The following is a 24,637-nucleotide window of genomic DNA, read 5'->3' as shown; positions in this document are numbered from 1 at the left end:
CATCAAATGAATCTAGGTTTCCAAACTGTTTCCTCTCTGGCAGCCTTGCTCTGTGACCCTGAGATAGTTTCTCAGCCTGAGTCTCCATCACTGCCTTAGGGAAGCAGTGAGGATACCCATGTTCCCACACTGCTCACTACCCAGCAACCACTCATTCAAATATTAATTATATTAATAAGTGTGTGACTGACTGCAAAGCTCTGAGGACCAGAGAACAGTAAGTGCATGTAAATTATACTTCTGGAACCTGCTATGTGCCCAACTTGTTCTCCTTGGATCTTCAAGGGCCCAGCTATGTCAGTCATAATAATAGTTAATAATATCAGAACATACACTAATAATTAATTGGCATTTCTGGGCTCTTTGAAGCCTAAAGAACTGTAATTATGAGGTTTCTCAATCCAAGGATACTATCATATTACACCATCGTATCTCCATTATATAGATTTGGGGTAAAATATATTTTCTTAGGAATAATTTTCTCTTTCATCAATTTTTAAAAACATTTTGTGTGTGTGTGTGTCTGTGTCTGTGTGTGTGTGTGCCTGAAGAGGTCAGGAGAGGATGTGGGGAATCCCCTGAAGCTGGAGCAAAGTTCGCCTTTCTGAACCTTGTTTTATAAAACCAGGAAGTTGTTGGACATTTAGGTTTGGTATGTCAACACTTAGATTGAACTTGGCACAAGAGAGTCCACAAATGTCTGTGACTTAGGCTACTCAGCTCCTAGCTGGAGCTGCCTGAAAGCATGGGACTTTTTATCCTGGTGATACTTCACCATGCTCAGGTGCATCTTTATCTCTGGACGTAAGCGGTTTCTGAGAAATGGGGGCTACCGCGTGGATCCGGTGTCTCTGAGGTTGAAGAGCAGCCGTGTGAGGCAGTCTGGGGTGGCAGTGTGTGAAAGAGGCATTGGAGACAGAGGCTGCCAGTTGGAGGCCAGGAAGAAGCCATTGAGTACAGAGTGAATGGGTACTGAAAATGAAAAAGTATTGGGGGGGGGTCCTTGGCACGTGGTCCCTTCCCCTCTTGGGCTATCAGTTCCCACATCTGTAAAGGGACAGTAATTGTGTTGCTCAGAGAGTCACTGTGAGTGCCAACGTGACTCAGGGCATGCTGCCCCATGCCCTGCGAAATGCTCCCAGCATCCCTGTCACATGGAGACACATGCACACACTGCATGCACACATTTGTTCTTAATCTCTGCTCTAATCTGCTCACCACTTCTGCCTACCAGGTCCATCATTATTTGCAGTATAACGCTGGCAGTGATACCCCCTCCTTGGTGTGTCACATAAGAATGATTATAATCCCAGGTCACTAAGTTTCTGTGTTGAGATAGTGCCCAGAAAGCACCCATCCACTAGTACCAAGGACTTAGCCTGTGATCGGTCACACACGTGATTTCCCCATGTTTTGGCAGCTTGTGGAAGTCCTTGAACCACACACAACTTCAGCAAGTAACAGACACACTAGACCCCTGCCTGCTGCTGTATTCCCGTCTAGAGACACCCTCCCAAGGGTCCCATTCCAGAGCACAGTGAGGCCGATTAACAAAAACACATAAAATTCCTTTATTTCTGAGTCTCCCCTTGTAAGAGAGGTCTGGAAATAAAGGAGATTTAATACAAAATTACATAATTAGTCAAATACTTCTCGGTTAGGCTCTCTCTTTTGTGCAGAGAGACTAGTCCCGGCCAGCTAATAACCCCAGGGGACCCCAGGGTGGCACCAGGCATGACTGGGGAAGGCTAGGGGCCAGAGGCACCCTGGCCAGCTCTTCTGCAGCAGGGAGCCAGACCGGAAAGTGGGCAGGGTATGTCACCACCTTAAGAAGTCCCTAAGGGACTTCCAGAGCTTGGTGACCCAGAGATTGGCGCCGAGGTCGGACAGGTACTGGATCTCGGGCGTGAGCATGCGCCGGCAGAGCTGCTCGTGATGCGGCCCGATGCTCTTCTTGAGGTTGTAACCTAGGATGGACTTGACGCCCAGGGGCTGCCAGGGCTGCATAGCCGAGTCCTGGATGGCCTCGGCATCCACCGCTTGGCCGCCCTCGATGCAGATGCGGCGCATGCGCTCGTTGGCTTGGCGTAGCTCGGCCACCTCGCGCACCATGCGCTCGCGCCCGAAGGCCTCCACCTTTCGCCAGAAGCTGGCATTGAAGTGGCGGTAGAGGTGCACATCCAGCAGGTTCCAGGCGGTGGCACGGCGGTACAGCTCGCCCGAGAGCCGCGGCACCGGCGAGTCGCGCCGCGCGTTGAGCTTGAAGTACAGCACGTCCTCCAGGTCCCAGCAAAGCAGCTCCCGGAGCAGCACCAGGGACTCGTCGAAGTACTCCTGCAGCAGCACCAGGTGGAAGCGGCGCTCCACCTCCAGGATGTGCTCCTGCACGCGCGGGCTGCCCGGGTCCAGGCCGCTGTCGTAGCCTAGGTCGAAGAAGAGTAGGTTGCGGAGGTAGTGCGCGTTGTAGCCGCTCGGGTCGTAGTAGCGATCGGGGTCCTGCAGGAACTCTGCCAGCTTGTCGTGGCTCGACAGCTTCCAGGTGAGCGGCACCAGGGACCCAAAATAATGGAAGGAAGACTCGAAGAGACGCGCAGGGTCGCGGATGACGGTGATGAAGGCAGCGCCGGGCCGCACCAGCCCGCGCACCTCTTCGTAGTGGAAGCGCATGTGGTTGCAGATGATGTTGAAGCAGGCCCCGGGTCGGTAGTCCTGCACCAGGCTGCGTGTGAAGTAGGACGGGTAGTGGAAGTCGTTGCGGCCACTGGGGAAGGCGAACTTGAGCCCATGCTTCTGGCCGAAGCGGAAGAGGATGTTGAGCAGCGTGCTGCTGGCGGTCTTGTGTGTCTTCATGAACACGATGTCTTGCCGAGGTTGGCACCTTCCAGCAGAGCCGTTGCCGGGAGTGACCACCTCTGACTCACTGGGAGCAGGGGAGCAGGGCGCTGCGGGCTCCGAGGTCCTGGGGGAGACAGAGGGATGAAAAGCAGTCAGGGGCTTGCAGGTGACAGTCCCATGGGAGGGTCTGGTAGGAGCTTGATCTGGATCAGCCTGATGGCCACCTACTAATGCAAGCCTGCATTAGTTTGAACACTTTGCTGGGCAAGCACTCTCCCAAGCTGAAATTCCTCCTTCCCGAGATTGATGTTTTTTTTCCGTGTGTGTGTGTGTGTGTGTGTGTGTGTGTGTGTGTGTGTTTGGCGGCGGGGGAGGGGGTTAGTTGGTTATTACCAATATTTTTCAGGTTACCTTAATACCACTAACTGTGGCACAGGCTGCACCAGATATATGCTGAGCAGCCGCATGGGGAGATGGGATAATCTGGCTGCTTCGGAAGAGGGACACATTCACATAAGCCCAAGTTTGAAAAAGTTTGAATCCGGGCCCTGGGCCAAATGAGTGTTTGGGGACAAATCACATCTCTATCCTGGCCCCCACTGTGGCCTTGTGGGAGCCTCAGATTGGACACAGTGTTAGGCGGCACTCGCGCTCTGTGGGGCGGGATCTGCCCTTATCTCCACTTCACTGAGGGACACAGTGAGGCCTGGGTGGCACCGAAGAGTTCTGCCAGAATGTCTGCCCCACGCAGCACGGTGCAGGTGGACCATGACCGGTGCCCTGCCCTGCTCCCTCCGTTGGATGGCACTCACGTGAAGGCCACGTTGGGGTGGAGAGGCGGTACCACATAGGAGTAGAGCAGCAACAGGAAGCTGGTAAAGAGAGCGCCCAGCACCAGCCCCTTGGCCTTGGACTCCCAGGGCTTCTTCGACAGCAGAGGCATCTCAGAGAACTGCTAGGGACAGTACAGAAGAGCAGAAGGGTCAAGAGGTTAGTCTCATGGAGTCTCCACAGCTGCCAGGGCTCACAGTAGGGGCCCCGCTTTCGCCAGCTCTGCGGACTCCCTGGCAGGATCCTGACAGGGTAGAGAGATAAGACAGCAGCTGGAGGAGAGGAGGCAAAGGGGCAGAGAGAAGATCCTGCTGAGCACGGTGCTAACTCCTGACTGACTGGCAAGGCCATGGGAGTAGGCCTTTTAGGCTTTATAATGAATGCATTCCGAGGGACAAAAGAAGTACCCTCTTAGTCCTGCGCCCCAGGCCCGCTCATAGGGAAGTTTAGAATCTTTACTGTTTCAGAAGCCTTCCTGTCTCCTGTGAAAAAAAGAAAAGAAAAAGATATCTAGTTTATAGCTATGTTCAAAATACTGCATGGAAAGTAGTTATATTAAAAACTGCTAACTCAGCCGGGTGGTGGTAGCACACGCCTTTAATCCCAGCACTCGGGAGGCAGAGGCAGGCAGATCTCTGTGAGTTCGAGACCAGCCTGGTCTACAGGAGCTAGTGCCAGGACAGGCTCCAAAGCCACAGAGAAACCCTATCTTGGAAAAAAAACAAAACAAAACAAAACAAAAAAACATGCTAACTCAGCTGGGTGGTGGTGTCCTAGGCCCTTCTTTAATCCCAGCCCTTGGGAGTCAGAGGCAGGTGGATGTTTCTGAGTTTGAGGCCAGCCTGGTCTACAGAGTGAGTTCCAGGACAACCAGGGCTACACAGAGAAACAAAGAGACAAAACCGCTAACTCACTGTAACAGGTGTCTTAGTGAGTTTTTGCTGTGGTATGCTTGTTTGGAGAGCAGTTTGACCTGGATGCAGTGGCCTTGCCCACAGCAGACAGAGATGTGAGTGGTAATGGAGGAGGCTTCAGAACTGGAATCCAGGAGAGAGTGGAGGCTCGAGTAGGGGGACTTTTCCACTTTCCCGTAGGTGTAAAGCCAAGGTCTGGAACTTTCCACTTCTCTCCCAGCTGATGCTCCCAAGCCCCCGAGGCGGCAGGAGGTCATACACGCCGCCATGTGACCAAACGCACGCTACCAAACGCATCTGGAGGCAGCACCGCCAGGCAGCCTCCATGGGAAAGTTACCAAAGGTGCCCACGGCCGCTTGCTGAGAGGAGCCCTCCGGGCCCACCTCCAGAAAAGGTGGCAGCACTTGCTGAGCCTGTGGCTCGTCAACTAGGAAGTTTGCCTCACAGAAAAGGACAGAGAGAAGCAATTGTCAGAGGAAGAAACCACACAGGAGGGAACATTTCCTCCTGTGACAATGGAGAAGCATCGCTCACTCTGTGAAGCTGGGTAAAGGCTGGGGAGAGTGTTTCCGGAGGGCAGGGATGTCAAACGAGGGTCACCCACCTGTCACTATGGATAAGTGTGTCAAGTGTACAAAGGCATTGTGCCAATGGCAACTTGATTGGAAAGAGAAAGAGAACGTCCGTGAACATCAGCAAAGGACAAAAGGGACATCATGTCTACCAGGCCCGTCCCAGAAGTCATGATGAAAAGGAAGTGAGTTAAACCAAAGAGCAACACGAGCTAGTTGCTCGCTAACATGCTCGAGGCCCTTGGCCAATTCCCCAGCAAAGAAAAAAGGAGAAAAAGAAAGAAAAAGCCTGGCATCTGGGAGACTGGGCCAGTCTTAGCTACATGTCCAGTTTGAGAGCAACCTGAACGACATGAGGTCCTGTCTCACTCAACACATCAACAGAAGGTTGGAGAGATGGCTCGGCCATTAACCTCTAGGCTCATAACCAAACCTATACGAGTACTTGATGGGCTGGAGTTCAGTTCCCAGCACCCATATCGGGTGGCTCACGACTGCCTGTAACTCCAGCTTCCAGGGGATCCAGTGTCCCCTTCTAGACATTGTGGACTCTCTCTCTCTCTCTCTCTCTCTCTCTCTCTCTCTCTCTCTCACACACACACACACACACACACACACACACACACTTTACAATAAATAAATCTTAGCCAGATTAAGTGGCACACACCTTTAATCCCAGCACTTGGGAGGCAGAGGCAGGTGGATCTCTGAGTTCAAAGCAGCCTGATCTATATAACTAGTTCCAGGCCAACCTGGCCTGCATAGTGACACCCTGACTCAAAAACCAAAATCCTAAAAATCAAAAGCAAAACAAAAAAAAAAAACTATAGAAAATTCTAGAGTGGGGGCTGGAGAGATAGCTCAACGGTTAAGAGCACTGACTACTCTTCCAGAGGACCAGGGTTCAATTCCCAGCGCCCACATGGTGGTTCACAACTGTCTGTAACTCTTGTTCCAGTTCCTCTTTCACACAGGCAAAACAGAAGTGCACAATAAATAAATAAATAAATAAATTTTAAAAAAGAAAGAAAATCCTAGAGTGATATGCACTACTCCTCCTGGTCCACATATGTCCCTAGGTAAATATATGTGAAAGTCTGGACAAAAGCAAAATGCAGTGATGGGCGTGGAATGTGAGTGTTTGTTACCAAAATTGCTTAGAACTAGAGATGTTTCTGATTTTGTACCTTTTATTTTGGAATATTTGCGTATGCTTAAAGAACTCTCTTGGTGGGGCTGGGGCGATGGTATAGCTGGCAAAGTGCTTGCCAACCAAACATGAAGATGAACTCAATTTCTCTACCACCCACACTAAAAAACAAAAGCCAGGACTCTTGTTATCTTAGTGTCGGGGAGGCAGAGACAGGGGACCCTGGGGCTCAGTGACTGCTTAGCCAGTCAGCAAGTGCAGGTTTGGTGAGAGTCCTCGCCTCAAAAAGTAAGGCGGATGAAGTTTGGCAGTGTGGCACGTGCCTTTAATCCAGCACTCAGGAGGCAGAGGCTCTGGTCTACAGAGCGAGTTCTAGGACAGCCCAGGCTACACAGAGAAACTGTCTTGAGAAACAAACAAAAACATGTAAGGTGGAGCATTATCAGGGAAGAGACTTCATGCTGGCCTCTGGACTCCACATGCATGTGCATACATAAACACATGCACAGATTCACATGAACATGTATATACACATGAGAGACCTTGGTAACAGCCAAAACGTAAGCATGAAATTCATTTGCTATCTGCCTAAAATGCATAGCCAGAAAGAATTTTATGGTGTTTGAAATGTACCTCTGTTTGATTGTGACTTATCACATGAGGTGAGATATGGGATTTTCCACTTGTGGCATCATGTTGATATTCAAAACATTTCAGATTTTAGATCATCTTCAGTATCAGATTTTGGGCTGAGGACACGCAGCCTGTGTTCTACATTTCCACAGTCTGATCCTCTGAACCTAGCTGGGAGAGGTATAGATATTTCTCTACATTACTCATTTTTACAATGGTTGCATTTTAAAAAGGATCACAGACAATTTAATAAAAAAGGAAACATGCCAGGTGGTGGTGGTGCATGCCTTAAATCCCAGCATTCAAGAGGCAGAGGCAGGCGGATCTTCGTGAGTTTGAGGCCAGCCTGCTCTACAAGAGCTGGTTCCAGGACAGCCAGGGCTGTTACACAGAGAAACCCTGTCCTCAAAAACCAAAAATAAAATAATAATAATGAGGAGGAGGAGGAGGAAAAGAAGAGGAAGAAGAAGAAGAAGAAGAAGGAGAAGGAGAAGGAGAAGGAGAAGGAGAAGGAGAAGGAGAAGGAGAAGGAGAAGGAGAAGGAGAAGAAGAAGANAAGAAGAAGAAGGAGAAGGAGAAGGAGAAGGAGAAGGAGAAGGAGAAGGAGAAGGAGAAGGAGAAGGAGAAGGAGAAGAAGAAGAAGAAGAAGAAGAAGAAGAAGAAGAAGAAGAAGAAGAAGAAGAAGAAGAAGAAGAAGAAGAAGAAGAAGAAGAAGAAACGGGACAATACAATGCTTCTACAGGTTTGGAGGTTTTGTTCTTTTTTTTTTCCCCCTAAGCAGTGTGGAGTTAACCTAGGTCTCCAGCATTCCAGGCAAGAACTCTACCACTGAGCTAGGCACGCGCTCACACTTTAAAGTTTACAAAGCACAAACCAGATGTGATGACACATGACTGTAATCCCGGGGGAAAGCCGTGGATCAAAAGTTCAGACCAGCCTAGGCTACAGTGTAAGACAGTACCACAAAAACAAGCTAAACCACAAACCAGTCAGGAGGGAAAGGGGTGGACCTCAACAACTGCTTTGTTTATTTAGAGACAGGACCTCACTACGTAGTTCTGGCTGTCCTGAAACTCATTATGTGGACCAGGCTGGCCTCCAAGTCACTGAGATCTGGCTGCCTCTGCCTCCCGAGTACTGAGGCTACCGGTGGCGCCACCACCGCCAGGCTGGACCTCGGCATCAGGATCCCTCAAGGCTGGGCGGGGCTGGGCTTTAACAAGGACTGCGAACTAGCCGGGGATGCTTTCTCGGTTATAAACTGGAGAAAAGCTGAGGAGAGGAGTCTAGCTGAGGAACCTCCTGAGCGGTCGGTATACTGGTATCACTAGCTGCAACCCTCCTGAGTTCTGGGCACCGAGTGGCGATGCGAGGCTTGGGGGAGCTGCCCACGAACCACAAAACTGCCACCAGCTCTCTGCTTCACGGGGCCCAGGAGAAAGCCGGCTCACAGACCAAGGCTCGGGCCCAAAACAGACAGTGAACACAGGAACTTAGTTTCTCTAGCGGGAGGGATCAAGATTCTCTTAGTTGGCTCTTCGTAAGCCTGAGGGCCCACCCTGCCCCGGCAGCCCCACTCACCAGGGTACTCCTCCGGAACTCCGAGAAGCTGCAATGGTGGAGGACTGGCAGTAGGGGGCAGAGCAGCATCCTAAGCTGCCAGGCAGGGGCTTTCTGGCCCACCCAGGACAGTATGTTCCCCCACACACGAAACGTCACTCATTCACTCATTCTCCTGTTTGGGTTTTCCCAAACCTCACCAGCTCCCTGCGTATACTGAGCCCTGATGGGACCACTAGAATCTCTGCCAGCAACTGACGCCACTCAGTGGGTACCATCACGTTGTACCATCGCCCCGTTTTGTAGATGGGGAAAATGAGGCTTCAAGAGGTGACAGGGCTTGCTAAGGGTCACTCAGCAGGTATACGCAAGGCAGGATTTTGAGCCCGTGTCTGTGGATCTCCTACATGCAGCGTCCTGCTTTATAAATACCGGCTCCTGTCTGAGGTCTATGAAGCCTGGGGCAAAGGAAGTGTCTGCGGTGCAAGGCAGATCAAGACATCGCCAGGGCCTCTGTCCTAGGAGGTGTCTGACGCTGGTGGGCAGAGCTAGCTGACGGTCAATAAGCAGGCATGGGAAGTAGAAGGGACCCTGGTGGCTGGTTCTCCTGGGCCAGCCTTTCCTGAGGTGTTCAAGGTTCCTCACCCCCTAGTTGTCTGGCCTCTGTGAACTGAGCAACGAACCTCCTCTCTGAGACTGTCTGCTACTGCCCATGGTGGGTCCTCAGTGGCCAAGGCAGGGAAGGCAGACCCTTCTCTGCCCAAACTGGGGGAAGCAAATGGGTTGGCTAGAACAACCCCAAAGTCACCCCGCTCCAAAGCCAGGTGATTAATCAGAGTATTAATTATTAATAGCATTGCCGATTAGCCATTGTCATCACTGTTGACTAGGGCCCAGTCCTGCCTCCCAGGAGAGGTACCTGCGCCCATAATCAGGAACAGGTGAGTCATCCCAGAGATGCCTGAGCCTAGCACTTGGTAGATGTTTAATAGAAGATGCCCCGTGGCCTGAGCATCTCGGGGGAGAACATGGATAAGACCCTTGGTCGGGCAGCTACCACCTCAGTGACAGCCACACGGGAGACAGCTTATGATGAGACAGACTTTCTGTGAGGGTCATACATGACATGCATGTCAGAGGGCCCATGAAGGTTTGTTTAGTTGCGTAGCTCTGTGGTAAAGAGTTTGCTTGGCACGCACAAGCCCCTGGATTCTGTCTCCAGTACCAGGAACGGCGATAATAATTACTATATATATATATATATATATATAATTTATACTGTCCCTTCACTGGGTGAGGTGGTGCATGCCTATGATCCAAGGACTCAGAACGCTGAGGATTTTGAGTTGGAGGCCAGAGAGAGTGGGCTTCTGATGAAGACCTTGTCTCAAAGAGCCAAATGAATAAACTTCCCGTGTCCTGCCATGAGTGAGCCACACATGGAAGTCATATGTGAGGATCATGAACATGCATGTGAGAGCCACACAAGAGAGCTGCAAAGAGCCAGCAACCAGGCTAGGAATCTAGTTTTATTTAAAGCCCAGCTCTGGAGCCAGGCATAGCGGCACACACCTGTAATCCCAACAACTCAGGAGGCAGAGGCAGAGGCAGGAGGATGGCCAAATTGAGGACAAACTGGGCTATACAGGGAGACCCTATTCCAAGAAATTAAATACGAGGCAAGCAGGATGGCTCAGCAGGCAAAGGTGCTTGCTCCCAAAACTGACAATCGAAGCTTGATTCCCAGGTCCAGAAGTTGTCTTCTGACCTCCTCTTCCCCATAATAACTACACACACTCACACGCTCTCACACACACGCACTCCAGCTTGCTGTATGCCCTAAGCAAGGCTGTTTCCTTCTCTGGGTCTTAATTTCTCCTCCAAAATAATACCAATGTTCTGTCCCTGTGTTTCAGATGGAACATGCAGGCACGGGGCTGGCACTGGGCAGACATTTGCTGAACTGAGTTATCATGACCCCCCAGGGTCCTGGCCTGGTCCCATCCAGCTGTGTACCCGCCAGTCCGAAACAGAGTCTTACAGATAACTAGTGGACCTTAGAACTAGGTTTCCAGAGAAGCAGGGAGGTCAAACCTCAGAGAAGGCAAGAGTATCCTCAAGGTCACACAGCACAGGGGAAGTAGGAAGCATGACTAGAATCTGGGTTCCCTACCTCCTCTGCCCAAGCTGGTGACAGACTAGGGTACTAGGACATATGGTTCTCTTGTCATTTTCCTCACCTATCCCTGTTCTCGTGGGTGACCCCAGCCACAGTTGCGCGATAACTGGTAGCAAGCCAGACTCCACATCCTCCAGTTCAGCTAGGACCCTGCAGGACAGAAGGAGAGGCAGGACTCACCCACTACAACCTGCACACTGTAAAACTTGCCCGCGATGGTAAGGCTGCCGGAGGGTGTTACCGCTGCGCAGATCCCCTGCTCTCCGTGCTGGGACGGAGGGGACACACTCACCTTGGGCTGCGACTAGCCGCCCCTTTCCTCTTCCAACACCCAGGCTGCCTCTGCAGTCAGAGACAAGAATGCTCTAATGATACCCAGCCGGCGGCTGGTTGGCTCCTTCCATCCCCCTCCAGTGCATATGAATATTTATGAGCGCCCTCCCTGGGGATAATGAACGGAATGCCCAGGTGGTGCCCTTGTCTTCTTACTGTCTGTCCTCCCACTGGCCCCGCCCCTCTCTAGACCCCAACAGCCAGGTAGTTCATTTACCCAAGGGCTCAGCTACTAGTTCAATTCTAAATGCCCTTGGGCCAAGGGCACAGCTACTGCGTGCTCGAAGGCTGGGGGGGGGGGCACACCGAACTGGAAGATGAACTGATCCACCTGAGGGCAGCTCATTCAAGCCTCTTGGCTGCTCTGTGGGTCCATCACAAAAAAGAAAGTTACGCAGAATAGGGAACAACAAAGTCACAGGCCAAATACAGACTTGCCAGGAGCTTAGACCTGGAGATAATGTATATTATTATATAATATATATCGAGAGAAAGAGGGAGGGAGAGAGAGAGAGAGAGAGAGAGAGAGAGAGAGAGAGAGAGAACAACAGATACTATCAGCACCCATTGTTGCAGGTGGGGAGGGTCATGAGATTGAGGCCAACCTGGACCACATACTGGAACCTTGTCCAAAACTTAAAATAAGGGGTCACGTGTGGAAGCCATCTCACCAGCCAGCATACTTTGTTTTAACTCGCTTTCCCATTCTCAACTGACAAATCGTGACCATCTTCTTGTGATCACCATAGACTTTAAGCTGTTGTGCCCACAGATATTACAGAGGGTGCATCTCCTGCCCAGAGGGGGGCTCCTGGGGGAGAAAGCAGACAGGGGCGGTAGAGGAAACAGCCTGAGATTCACGGCAGCAGCGGGGACATCTGAACCAGTAGGGGAAGGAGTTAGAAAGGGGTGCCCTCAGGAGGCTCTCCAGTTTCCAAAGACAGTTTCTTTTCTCCATGGTAACACAGCCTATAAATCCCATCCTCCCTTACAGTTGATTCCCATGTACTGAATCAGAGCCAATGAAATATGAGCATTAAGACAGCAAATGAGGTTGGGGGCAGGTCTTTGGTAAAGGTGATTTCTCTCCAGAGGCTCCCAGATCCTGTACAAGCTACCTTTGTTGTTGTTGTGTCTTTGACAGGGTCTCATTGTGAAGCCCTTGCTGGTCTAGAACTCCCTGTTTAGACCAAGCTGGCCTTGAACTCATAGAGATCATGGCCTCTGCCTTCCACTGGAACTAAAGCCATGGTTGGGTAGCTTTTATTGTCAGTCTGACACAAACCTAGACCCACCTGGGGGGAGGGACCCTCAATTGAAGAACTCTCCACCTGACTGATCTGTGGTCATGTCTGGGTGCAGAGGGCTGGCATTTTCTTCCTTGCTAATTGATGTAGAAGGTCCCGCCCCAAGTGGGAAATAGCGTGCTTAAGTGGGTGGGCTTGGGAAGGTTGCTGAGCTTGGCCTGGCAATGAACCACCAAACAGTGGTCTCTGCTTCACTGCTCCTGCCTGAGCGCGTTCCTTCCTCAGCTCTCCCAGCGATGGACTGTAACCCGTAAGCTAAAATAAAGCCTTTCCTCTACACATTGCTTTAGGTCCTGGTGTTTACCACAGCAACAGAAACCTAACTAGAACAGAAATTGGTGCCGGAAAACAGGACTGTTGCTATGACAGACCTGACCGTGGCATTTTTGGCAGGAAGAATTGTGGAAGGGTTTGGAACTTGGAGCTGGAAAAGCCACGGCGCGCTCAGAGATTGACGGGCTGGTTTGTGGGAAGCTGGAAGGTAAGGCAATGCTGAGAGAAATGCAGACAGTGGAGGCCTGAGTTATGATGGTTCATCACGGCTGGTCATGTGATGTTTCAGATTAAGGATCTGTGGAAGCAAAGTCTTTGCTTTACTGGGATAGTTGATGCTTGTTAACCAGGGTTGAGAAATTAGGTGTGATTAAGAAGGGACATTGAGGGGCTGGAGAGATGGCTCAGAGGTTAAGAGCATTGTCTGCTCTTCCAAAGGTCCTGAGTTCAGTTCCCAGCAACCACATGGTGGCTCACAACCATCTGTAATGAGAACTGGTGCCCTCTTCTGGCCTGCAGGCATATACACAGACAGAATACTGTCATAGTAAAACAATAAATATTTAAAAAAAAAAAAGAAGGGACATTGAGGCAAACTCTTCTGAAAGTACTTCCTCAGGGTTAGCACACAGAAGCTGTGGTCCAGGGAGGCCAATATTTGCATCTCAAGCTGACAGCCAATTATCTGTGGGCTATTTTTTTTTTATCATATAAGAGGGCTCAGCCTACTCTGGGCAGTACCATCCCTAGGAAGAAAGCAAACTAGAATAGACCTTTTATGTCCATTTCACAGACAAGAAAACTTAGGTCCAGAGGTTAAAAGAGGTGCCTTAGCACACACTGTAAAGAATGAATGCATTCATAAGGGCAAAACTGTAATTTGTACTTAGGTTAAGGGGTCTGAAATGATACCAAATGTAAAATGTATTTCCCCAAGGAATGGGGTCACTTGCCATCAATAACACTTTTGACTTGGTAAATACAATGTGACTATATAGCATTCACATTTTATCATAGTCTGTATTACTTTGGGAAAAAGTAAAAATTTATAAATAATGGGACAGTAAGATAGCTCAGCAGATAAAGGTGTTTGCCCTTGAGCTTGATCCCCAGAACCCATATGGTGGAGGGGGAGGCAATTCCTGAAAGTTGCCCTCTGACGTACATATCACACACACACACACCAAACAAATAAAGACTAAAAATAGGTTTATTGTCATAGTAGAAGCCAGGCCACACCTTGGTTTGGAGGCAGGCATACTGCTCTTTCCAAACCTGAGCGTTCTGAATTGGAAGGCCCAGCCGATGATAGACCAGCACGCGTGAGGTACTCATGGACGGTTTGACCTCCTGGACCTGCAAGGATCCAGAAACTTCTTCACCTTGAGGCTCTCTGGAGTGTATCATCCAATGGGGTGTTTTGTCTGTACCCTAGTTTGCTGGCTCACAGGATCCCTCCGAGCTGGCAGCCCTGGCATCTTAGCAGCCTTACTGTCCCTTGGCTGGAGTCACGGTGCCAATGGTTTCTAGGCCTGGCAGCTGAGATGGGGTAGTCTTTCATGATTCAGATGCAGTTCCTTTTTCTTTGTTTGTTTTTTGAGACAGAGTTTCTCTGTGTAACCCTGGCTGTCCCGGAACTTGATTTGTAGACCAAACTGGTCTTGAACTCACAGAAATCTACCTGCCTCTGCCTTCCAAGTGCTGGGATTAAAGGCATGCACCACCATCACCCATTGTCAGATGCAATTCTTAATGTCAGAGTATCAATATCACCTGCACCTTCTTTCCTTTCCCCTCAGGTCTCCTCCTCCTTTTTCTTTTCCTTTCTTCCTTTCTTTTTTGCGTGTGTGCGCGCATGCATGCATGCCTGTGTGTGTGTATGTGTGTGTGTGTGCGTGTGTGTTTGCGACTGGCCTGGTCTGGCCTGGTCTCACTGTGTAGATCAATTCATTATGTTCCTGATTGACTTCAAACTGGCTATTTTGCCTTGATTTCCTGATGCTAGAAATATAGACATGTGTCACCATGTCTAGCAACCTATTGTTTTAATACACAAACACACAATTACAGTACACACACGCACACACCAGAACCTCTCAGTATTATATGCAGCCCCATGTATCAGGTGGAGAAACAGGTCCAGTAACCATGGCAAAGACAGAACACATTCATAGTTTTTTTTGAGACACTCCCCTGTCCATGCAAAATCACCACCTTTCCTGATAGCAGATCCAAGCACAAAACAGCTCTGGCAGGAAGTGGCAAGTCACAGGTGCCAGTCAAAAGTCAAGCCACTACCTTAGTCCTCTAAACACATAGGTTCCCAGGACTGAGCACGGAGGAGTTAGCAATATCAATACGTTATAATAGTCCTGCCATAATGTTTACAGTCTGAAGATACACTTGTTTACATAAACACATGGCATAGAGAAAAAGTTTTACAGAGGCGTTGTTGATGCCACACACCATGCCCAGGTTAAGCACGCCCACTGCTCCATTCCTGCACTCAGGATGCCCTTAGTACAGCCTGCTCCAGAGTTCCCCAGTAGGGTGGTCTCTGTCAAGAGGCTCCCTCTTTCCTGACAGAGGTGCAGCCATGCTGTCTCTCGTTGGGAAGATCAAAAACTGTGAGGCATGCAGGGTCCTCAGCTCAGTGCCTGGCACACTGCAATGGGTCTAGTTATGATCATGGGCCCTTAGATCCTTCTGGATCAATATTCATACCACCCTACCCTTCCAATGACCTATGCTTCCCATGCTTTATATCCAGCTTCCCTCAACACTCACATTCCATGCCCGGCAAAACTAAGGCAGACAGGGAGGGCTTACCCAGTGTCCCAGCCAGTGTATTACGGAGGGCGAATCTCTCTGCCCCAGAGGATAGCGTGCTCCTGGAAAATTCTTCTGGTTCCCACTTCATGACTCCAGAGGTCTCCAGTTAGGTGACCCTTGGGGACACTTCCACTCCATCCTGCCTCGTCCTCTCTACAGTCATTCACATTTCTTATGGAGTCAAAGCAAAGCAGGAAGCTTGTCAGACTGGGCGGTGGTGGCACACACCTTTGATCCCGGCACTTGGGAGGTAGGTGGATCTCTGCTTTTGAGACCCAGCCTGATCTACAGAGTGAATTTTAGAACCACCAGGGCTACACAGAGAAAACCTATCCCCCAAAACAAAAACAAATTTGTCACAAGCCACATACTGTATGTTATAATCTGCTGGCCTGGTTTGTCACCTGGGTACCCTGTCCCTTTAAGAGACAATCCCTGCCTACTCCCAACACCCCCTTTCTGCTGAGGCAAATGGACCCTCTCTCTCTCACACCTTCTCTCTTACTCTCTCTGCCCTTCTTCTGCCTATCCCTTCTTTCCCCTTTTTCTCCTTCCCCCTTCTCCCCTTTCCTTCCCCCTCCACAACCCACTAAATAAACTCTATACCCAAACTCTCTCTCTGAGTTATGTATCTGTCTTTCACCTGCTGTGGTCTCCTACCCACCAAGGGGACCCTCTGAGGCTTCGGGTGGCCCACCACTGCCCCTTGTGGGACCGCTGCCCCCCCGTGGGACCAGTCCCCCACTACCATATGTTTAGTAATGATAACATTGGTGCTGTGACTCAGCCAGGCTCTCTCCACATTCTCTCCCATCTGTGGGTGAAGCCAGCTGAGGACATGTGGGGGACCCTGGACTCAGGACCATTTTCCAACACTTGGCAGGCTATCCTTTGCAGCTGAGGACTACTAGGGATCCTATAATCTTCTAACTCTTTTTCTATATGGTCTTTTTTCCAACTTAAAAATTGCTGGAATTCTTTTTATCTCTCTCTCTCTCTCTCTCTCTCTCTCTCTCTCTCTCTCTCTCTCTTTTGTTTTTTTTTTGAGACAGGGTTTCTCTGTGGCTTTGGAGCCTGTCCTGGAACTCCCTTTGTAGACCAGGCTGGCCTCGAACTCACCTGCTTCTGCCTCCCGAGTGCTGGGATTAAAGGCGTGCACCACCACTGCCCTGCAAAATTGCTGGAATTCTACAATCAACATCAAACGGTAGATTCCTTGCACATATCTGGCCATGCCTCCATGAGTATGCAACCACTCAGCAGAGGTTCCTCCGCGTAAAAACAGCCCAGTACTGGTCAACCACTGGCCCATCGAGCTTAAAGCCCCTCGCTCGGGCCTTTGGCTCCATGTGACAACGTAGGGGTTCAGTTTGTGCCCACCCATTCCCATGGCCTGGACTTTGAGTGATGACCCAAAGTTCAGCTTGAGCCAGGGTCCATGCTGAACTTCTGGGACACTGGAGTTTGGTCTCTGAATCTTCTCACTTTACTCATGGAGACTGTGCCAACCCATCCTCAGATATCAAGCTACATATCTGCCTATATATCAGCTTATATTCTGCCAGTGATTGCTAGTTGGAAATGCAGCCTGCTTTTTTATGTTTTTCTATCTGCTTTCTATTCCCAGCATGTAATCACACCCACACTAAACTGTCCTTCTCAGCTCATGGGCTGGGCTCTGGTTTCCTACTTGGTCCGCCATCGGCCCCCTACCTCATGCTGCCTCCCACCTCAGTGGCGGAATCTGTCTCTCTTTCATTCACACAGCCCTGTTTCTACCACTGCTACACTGTGGGCGAAAATCCTAAACCTGAACCTTCTAGCAGCTCACTTCCCAACTTTGTGTCAGTCCGCCAGGACAGTCGGTGAGACTGCTCCCTTTTAGGCTTAGAGCCTCTCGTACGCACGCACGCACGCACGCACGCACGCACGCACGACTGCCCTTTCTCGGGCTCTGCCCTAGCACTCCTCGCTGATCAGTGCATTCATTATTCGGGTCCACGGCCACTGGGACCTATGGATCCTTTCAGGGATACCGTTCCTTCCCTTCCGGCCTAGGGCCTTTCAGGCGACTGCCCTTTCTCATCTCTGTTATCTTGTGGACGAATGGATAATGGCCTGAGTCAGTTGTTTATTTTTCTGCCTCACCCATGGGAAACGGGCTGACACTTCTAACTTCCACCAGTGCACGGCTAAATTTAAAGAGTTACACCACATGGACAGCCATGGCTGCTGCCATTTTCTCTGAGCTTAACAAAGGGAGGAGCTGGAGGTCCCCCCCCCCCCAGCCAAAGAATGCAGGCAGCAGGCTCTCCACGTGATCATGGTCCCTGCTCCTAGCCAGCTTCCTCTCACTTTTTATTTAACTTTATGCGGAAATTAAATTCAACTGTGTGTAAATGTATGCATTCTTACTGTTAAATGTTTTAAGTTCATTATATCTTATTCCAGACTAAGAAAGCAATAAGTCACATATTTTAAACTGGTCTTTGACAAAATTTGTCTTTGACAAAAATACTCTCTATGTAATCCAACCCTGCTTTAAAATACATTAAGTTGCTCTCCACCAGTGTCAGTTCCACCATTAAGCTTCTATTACAAACAGTTTTTTCTTCTTTGTCTTTCAAAAGCACAAGTCTCACCTGTTAAGTTGCGAGCCAGTACAGTTAAACTTGGACTCAGTTCTCCAGGCAGATCCTACGCTGTAATTATAACTTATCTACACCCGATAAACAGCCCTCAACTGCTCAGAGATCTGGGGAATATGGCATTTAAATGTTTAATTATTAAAAGGCTTTTAAAAGAGAGACAGGTTGGCTCCTAGCAGCAGCACCCTACTTCCTCGAAAGAAGACAGAACAATGTCCATCTACAATTCGCTTCATCAAATGAGATCGCTAACTACTGGACGAAACTGCCTTTCATCTAAACTGAAGAATCACTGGAATTGACAGCTTCGCTGCTCAGGTCAAGGTAGGCGTGTCTTCTACAGATTTCTTAGCCCACAGCATCTTCTGGAGTCTGGCAGGCCCTGCTTCTAACATCAGAAGGCAAACACAGCCCTGATACCCCTGCCCTCAACAATCATGGAGGACCCTGAGGAGTAGCTCTAGGTAACCAACCAAGTAAGTTCTCTGGCGTTTTTAATCAATAACTCAAGTAAAATTTTATCCTTCTCAAAGAACTCTGATACAATTTGACAGCTGAGAGGTTTTGTCAGTTTAAAAAGAACAAATTTCAGTACAACTTCTTAACATGTTCTTAATAAAAGGTGTTTTAACATATACAAATGCAATTATTAAAGTGTGTATCTGCAAGTTATAAAAGTATGACGACAAATACAAGTTATCAAATTTCTCTCTCACACTGCCTTTCATAGTCTTAAAGATATTTCTCATCATGCAAAAACATCTGTCACAGTCATTCTGACATTCCGCCATCCCAATTCCCTCAACCTGCTATGCCTAACTTCCAGCCTTTTTATTATAAGAAAAAGATGGGACTGTTATAATCTACTGGCCTGGTCTGTCACCTAGGTACCCTGTCCCTTTAAGAGACAAGTCCTGCCCACTCCCAACCCTCCCAACCCCCCCCCCTTCCAGCTGAGGCTAGAGGACCCTCTCTCTCACCCTCTCTCTCTCTCTCTCTCTCTCTCTCTCTCTCTCTGCCCTTTTTCTAGAGAGGCAGCTTCTGCCTCATCCCCTTCTCCCCTTTTTCTTTCCTTCCCCTTCTCCCCTTCCCTTCCCCCTCCATAACCCACTACATAAACTCTATACCCACACTCTCTCTCTGCATGATGTATCTGTCTGTCTCTCACCTGCCGTGGTCTCCCACCCACCAAGGGGACCTACTGAGACCCTGGGTGGCCCGCCACTGCCCCTTGTGGGATGGCTGCCCCTCATGGGACTGGCCTCTGGTCCATCATGTCTTTATAAATGATAACACTGGGTCCAGAGTCCCACTGTTTGTGGGCCACTCTCCCAGGTGACTCACTGCCCTTCTGCGCAGGACAGCTTACTCTTGCCTGGAGACAGCGTAGTAAACAGACCTATCTGTTGCTGGATGACAACTGGGCACAGAACCCAGTAAGGGAAAAGCAGAGGAAGCAGGCACTCCATGTCCGCGGGGAACTTCCTTTGGGCAGAGCTAAGGGCTGGGAGCGACTGTTTCTGCTTTTGCATACCTGCTCACTCACCAATATCAGGCAAAGGGGAGGGTTGGTGAAGCCTAGGAAGATCAAACAAGTAGGACCCCAGTTGGGCAGGGGAGTCCTGAGTAGGGTTGGGGTCCTGAAATGAGGTCGACAAAAATTCCTGTGACTTGGAGTGAACTCTGCCACTACCGAACTGTGTGACCTATGTCTCTAATTTTCCCTGAGCAACCGACCTGCTTGATTCCTGAATTCCCTCTAGATAAGTAGCAATGGTGCCTCGCAGGGCACAGTGCAGGGAAGGCTGGGGTGGCTGTACTGACTGCAGGACCCACTGGTCACCCCCTCAGAAGAGGTTGAGTTCTTCTGATTGGATCTCCCTCCACACCTTTTTTCCTCTAGACGATTTCCATGGCACCATCACCACAGTAACCTCAGGTGTCAGGTATCAGGCCTGCTGCCCATCCTAACGTGGATGGCTGCAGCCAGATGTGTGCCTGTCACTATAGACAGCTAGGGAACAAGGAGGGGCTCCACTGGGAAGCAACGATTATGCTCTGCGCTGCCCTTCTGCTAAGGGAGTAGACCAACCTGCAGAACCCTTCATGGAGCTCTGGCTCAGGACTCCGGAACTGCAACTGCATATAGGAGCTTTCCTGTCCTAGCTGAAGAGTCTCTCCTTGGTGGCCTCATCTCCTCAGGAGCCCGTATTCAAGGGACCTTCCCCAAGCACAAGAGTCTGTCACCGCCCACGGTCCCCAGTCTCGGTTTTGAGAGCCCCTCCTGGGAGAGGCAGGTAAAGGGAGATTCCGGGCGGCCGGCCCCTCCTTCTCCACTAGGGCCCAGGCCACGATGTCCGAGAGGATTAATCATTGATGGACTCAACAGTTTCAGCAGAGTGCAGCAGCGGGCACTCAAGCCCCACCCACCCCACTTTTAGGATTCCCGGGGTCTGATGTGGAGGGGCACCCAGGCAAGCAACCAGCCTGAGCCTGCAGGACACAGTGCCGGTGAAGTATGCCCTGCAACACTCCTATGCCCTTCGCTTGGGCGAGCATGCGATCCCATTTTGGCTAAGGAGGCAGTGCAGGCGGGGTGCTCAGGTAGGAGAATGAGGCAGGATACAGCCAGCCTGAGTACTGGACCTCCCGACATACCTTGGCCCGGTTCTCCTTGGGCTCGGGGTGGCAGGGGTCGCCCCGGCCCGCGCCGCCGCCGCCGCCGGGGCGCTCACTGGGCGGCGGGGCGCACTCGCCGGGGCCCCGTGCTCTGCCAGGCCTGGTCCATGCCCCCGCCCCGCCGCCGCAGCAGCGGCTGCCGCACCCGTTCTCGCCACTCTCGGCCAGGTGAGGCCAGCAGCCTGGCCCGGCCCCTGGCTTCACGGCCAATGGGCGACATGGCCCCTTCCCCCATCCTGTCCCCTGCGCGCCTGCCCGAGAGGCACAGAAGCTGTATTCAACTCCCTGGGGCGCAATATCGCGCCCCCGCCGCCGGCCCAACAAGGCCCATTTGTCTCCCAAGGGCCAAGGAGACCATTGTCCTGCCGCCAGTCCCAGAAGGGAATAGAGGGTGCCTGGGGCTTGGTGGTAGTGTTGGGGAGGGGTGCCTGGGCTCAGGGAAAAGGCGGCAGAACTAGTTTGCCAGCCTTTTATTGAGAGTGCTGGAACTCCTCGGGATCCAGTGGAACATAGGTCTTCCTAGCTCCCCCTGGGGAGGCCAGAAACACATTTTGGTACCCAAGGAAAACAGGTAGAAGAGCCAGGATCCCTGGGCCTACCCAGGGAAGGGGCTTGGCTCCAAAGGCTGTCACTTCAACGGTTCCGGTTCTGCTAACTTCCCTTTTAAGGATGCCCATCCTCAAGAGCGCTGTGCAAATAGGAAGTGGGTGACTGTCTAGGTTCAGGCTGTCCTTCGTCCCAAAGCAGAACCAAGGACGGGAACTAGTCTGGGGTTAGACCCAGTTTGGGCAGTACAAAACCAGCTGACCATCCAGTTGAGCATGGGCCACGTCAGAGCCCCACTGCCCCCGACATTTCTAGGCAACTCTGGAATGGGGAAAATTCCACATCAGCCTGGCTGCCAGGCATTCTTCCATATCTGATGGGCTTTCCTTTGTCCATATGAACCCTAGATACACATATACCCATGCAGGCCTGAGTCATCTCCTGGGCTCCAAAAGTCCCAACCCTTTGGTTCTTGCCTCTCCCAACTGCCACGTCAGAGCTGGCTTCAGACAGAACCCTCTCATCCCACATCTATAGTGAGACCATCAGTTTGGGGGAGGCCTTGAACTGGATTCTCAAGTTCACAAGCCACACTTCTCCTCTCAGATTTCTCCTATATGTTCTCTCTACCTGCCGGCCCCACCTCTCCTTTCTCCTGCCTCAATATTGGACGTTTAAAGCTTTATCAGACCATCAGGTGTTCTAGACAGGTAAAGTATCACAGCTTCACAGAGTTAAATACATGCAACATAAAAGTAACACACCTTAACATAATATTCCCCAACAGGTTACCAGCTGGGATACTAGCACACCTGAATGGAAAGTTGTAGAGGCCCAAAAATGTAACCCTATTTCCATGTTGACCATAGGTCAGAGTGGGGACTTATCTCTAGTTCCTTCAAAGTTATTGTGCTTCTACCTCAAAGGTTCCACCTAGCTGTAGGTCAGAGTTCTGCTCTCTCAAAGTTATTGTCAACAGGTGTGGCTAAAAGCCAGACCTTATACTTCAGGAATAGAGAAGTAGATATGTTTCTACCTGAAACAAAAGTCTAAGGATCCAACTAAGGGTCCAGTTCCTTTATAAAAATAACTTTGGATTCCACTCAGGGAATTTGCCTACAGAATGTTTTGGTCTAGGGTGTGAGCGTGACTTGTTTTGTTCTAGCAACAGAATGTTTAATTATGGATGTAGCCTGCAACCTTCAATTGGTATGTTCGTTTCCTTGTATCATGTTGATGCAGTTTTTTGTCTTACTCTTACCTTTTGGGGTCAGGGGTATTTAAAGCAATTGGAAATTAAACGCGAGTGAATTCCAGTACTCACTGGAACTTCCTCCAGATAACTATCCTATATGTTTCTCTGTTTTATTATTTTCATTAGCATCTTCATATTCTTTACTATATTTCTAAATACCCACGCCTCTACCCTGGCAAGAGGTATTTTGTCGAGGCTGGTCCCCAACAAAGTTAGGCTTTACCTGCCCTTAGGCCTCATTTCTCACCGTTAGCCTTCTGTATTGGTTTTGTGTGTCAACTTGACACAATCTAGAGAAGCCTCAGGTGAGGAAATGCCTTCATGAAATCCAGCTGGAAGGCATTTTCTCATTTAGTGATCAATGGGGAGGGTCCAGCCCATGGTGGGTGCCACCATCCCTAGACACTACCTGGGTGGTCTTGAGTAGTCCGAATTCTACAAGAAAGCAGGCTGAGTAAGCTACGAGGAACAAGCCAGTAAGCAGGACTCCTCCGTGGCTTCTGCATCAGCTCCTGCCTCCAGGATCCTGCCCTGCTTGAGTTCCTGTCCTGACTTCCCTCAGTGATGAATAGCAATATGGAAGCATAAGACAAATCAACTCCTTACTTCCTAACTAGCGTTTTGGTCTGGTGTTTCATCGCAGCAATAGAAACCCTAAGACAAGTTGATACCAGGAGTGGGGTGTTGCTATGAGAGATCCGACCATGTTTTGAGGAGGATTATGGACTTTGGAATTTTGGGCTAGAAAAGCCATTTTGCAATGACAGCTCAGTGGGAAGTTCTTGAGGAGCTTCAAGGAGAAAAATGTTGAGAGCAGTGCAGATGGAGGCTTGCCCTTATGAAGTTTTAGAGGGAAATTTAAAGACTCTGGTGACTTGAAAGAAAATGCCCCTAAAGGGGGCAGCACTATTAGGGGGTATGGCCTTGTTGGAGGAAGTGTATCATTGTGACAGTGTGCTTTGAGGTCTCATATATGCTCAAGTCACGCCCAGTGAGACAGACCACTCTGTTGCCTGCAGGATTCTCCGTTCTCAGTTCCCTCTCCAGCACCATGTTTGCCTCTGCCATGTCCCACCATGATGGTTTAATGGTCTGTCCTGACCCTTTAAGAGACAAGCCACCCATTCCCTCTCCTGTCTGCCTAGGCAAGCTGATCTTCAGCTTCCACCATCCCGAGTCCTTTCCCTTTCTGTCTCTCCCTTTTACCCACTCCTCCCCTTTCCCCGTTTCTCTCTTTTTCTTTCTCTCCTCTTCCCCCTTCCTTCCACTAAATAAATATCCAACTTCACTCTGCATGGTGTGCCTATCCATCTCTCACCTGCTACGCAGCTCCCTGCCTGGGACCCAGCTGCCTTCATGGCCCACCTTGGTCTCAGGACCCACTGCCCGCTGTGTGCCACTGCTCAGCAACCTGTGGTGTGGTCTCACGGCCCGCTGCCCACTGCCACCACTCAGGGACCTGTAGCATTTTACTTAAACCATTACAGTGGTAACAGAATAAACCTCTGAAACTGTAAGCCAGCCCCAACTAAATGTTTTCCTTTACAAAAGTTGCTGTGGTTGTGATATCTCTTAAAGCAATTGAAACACTATGACAAGTTGGTACCAGGGGCTTGGGTATTGTTGCATTAGGCCTTAGTGTGTTTTTGTTTGAAGGAATATGGACCTTGGGACTGTGGTTTAGCAAAGCAGTTGAACACTTTAAGTGTTGCTTAATGGGCCATCCTAGTAGGAGCATGGAAGGCAGTGGTACTGAGTGTGATTTGAACTGTGGATGCCTGGATCAAGAGGTTTCAAGAGGAAAAGAATGTTAATACGTTGCCTAGAGACTGTTCTTGTGACATTTTGATGAAGAGTCTGCCTGAGGCTAAAGTGAAGAGATTTAGATTAATTCCATTGGCAAAGGAAATCTCAAAACCACCAAGCATAGACTGTCATGTGGTGGCTAGTGTTCACATGTCAGGGTGCACCATGTAGTACGGGTCAGTTGAAGAAGGGACTCTAAGATGAAATTTTAAGGCCTACGTGGCAGTAGGAAGGTCCGGCCTCTTCAGATGGACTGAACCCCAAATAGCTATATAAAAGGTGT

The 24,637-nt window shown here is 50.0% G+C and overlaps 1 protein-coding gene across 5 annotated transcripts; it reads right to left on the bottom strand.

Annotated features, from left to right (window-relative positions):
* Positions 1 to 1,557: 1,557 nt before the first annotated feature.
* Positions 1,558 to 20,866, bottom strand: Gal3st1 (galactose-3-O-sulfotransferase 1). Of its 5 annotated transcripts, none has more exons than XM_050140763.1 (3): positions 20,727 to 20,866; positions 3,648 to 3,790; positions 1,558 to 2,959 (listed from the first exon to the last, which is right to left on the bottom strand). In XM_050140763.1, exons 2-3 carry the CDS (start codon positions 3,776 to 3,778, stop codon positions 1,819 to 1,821), a joined length of 1,272 nt encoding a protein of 423 aa, XP_049996720.1. In that variant the 5' UTR covers positions 3,779 to 3,790; positions 20,727 to 20,866; the 3' UTR covers positions 1,558 to 1,818. The 5 variants fall into 5 exon arrangements, with proteins under 5 accessions (XP_049996720.1, XP_049996721.1, XP_049996722.1 ...); XM_050140764.1 differs by having other exon boundaries at positions 3,648 to 3,787; positions 20,727 to 20,864; XM_050140765.1 differs by lacking the exon at positions 20,727 to 20,866 and adding an exon at positions 20,161 to 20,392.
* Between the last annotated feature and the right edge of the window lie 3,771 nt (positions 20,867 to 24,637).

Source organism: Alexandromys fortis, unplaced genomic scaffold, assembly GCF_014885135.2.
Source record: "Alexandromys fortis isolate MF-2015 unplaced genomic scaffold, M_Fortis_MF-2015_v1.1 scaffold_7, whole genome shotgun sequence".
Lineage (NCBI taxonomy): Eukaryota > Metazoa > Chordata > Mammalia > Rodentia > Cricetidae > Alexandromys > Alexandromys fortis.
This window is presented reverse-complemented; position numbering and strand designations above follow the sequence as displayed.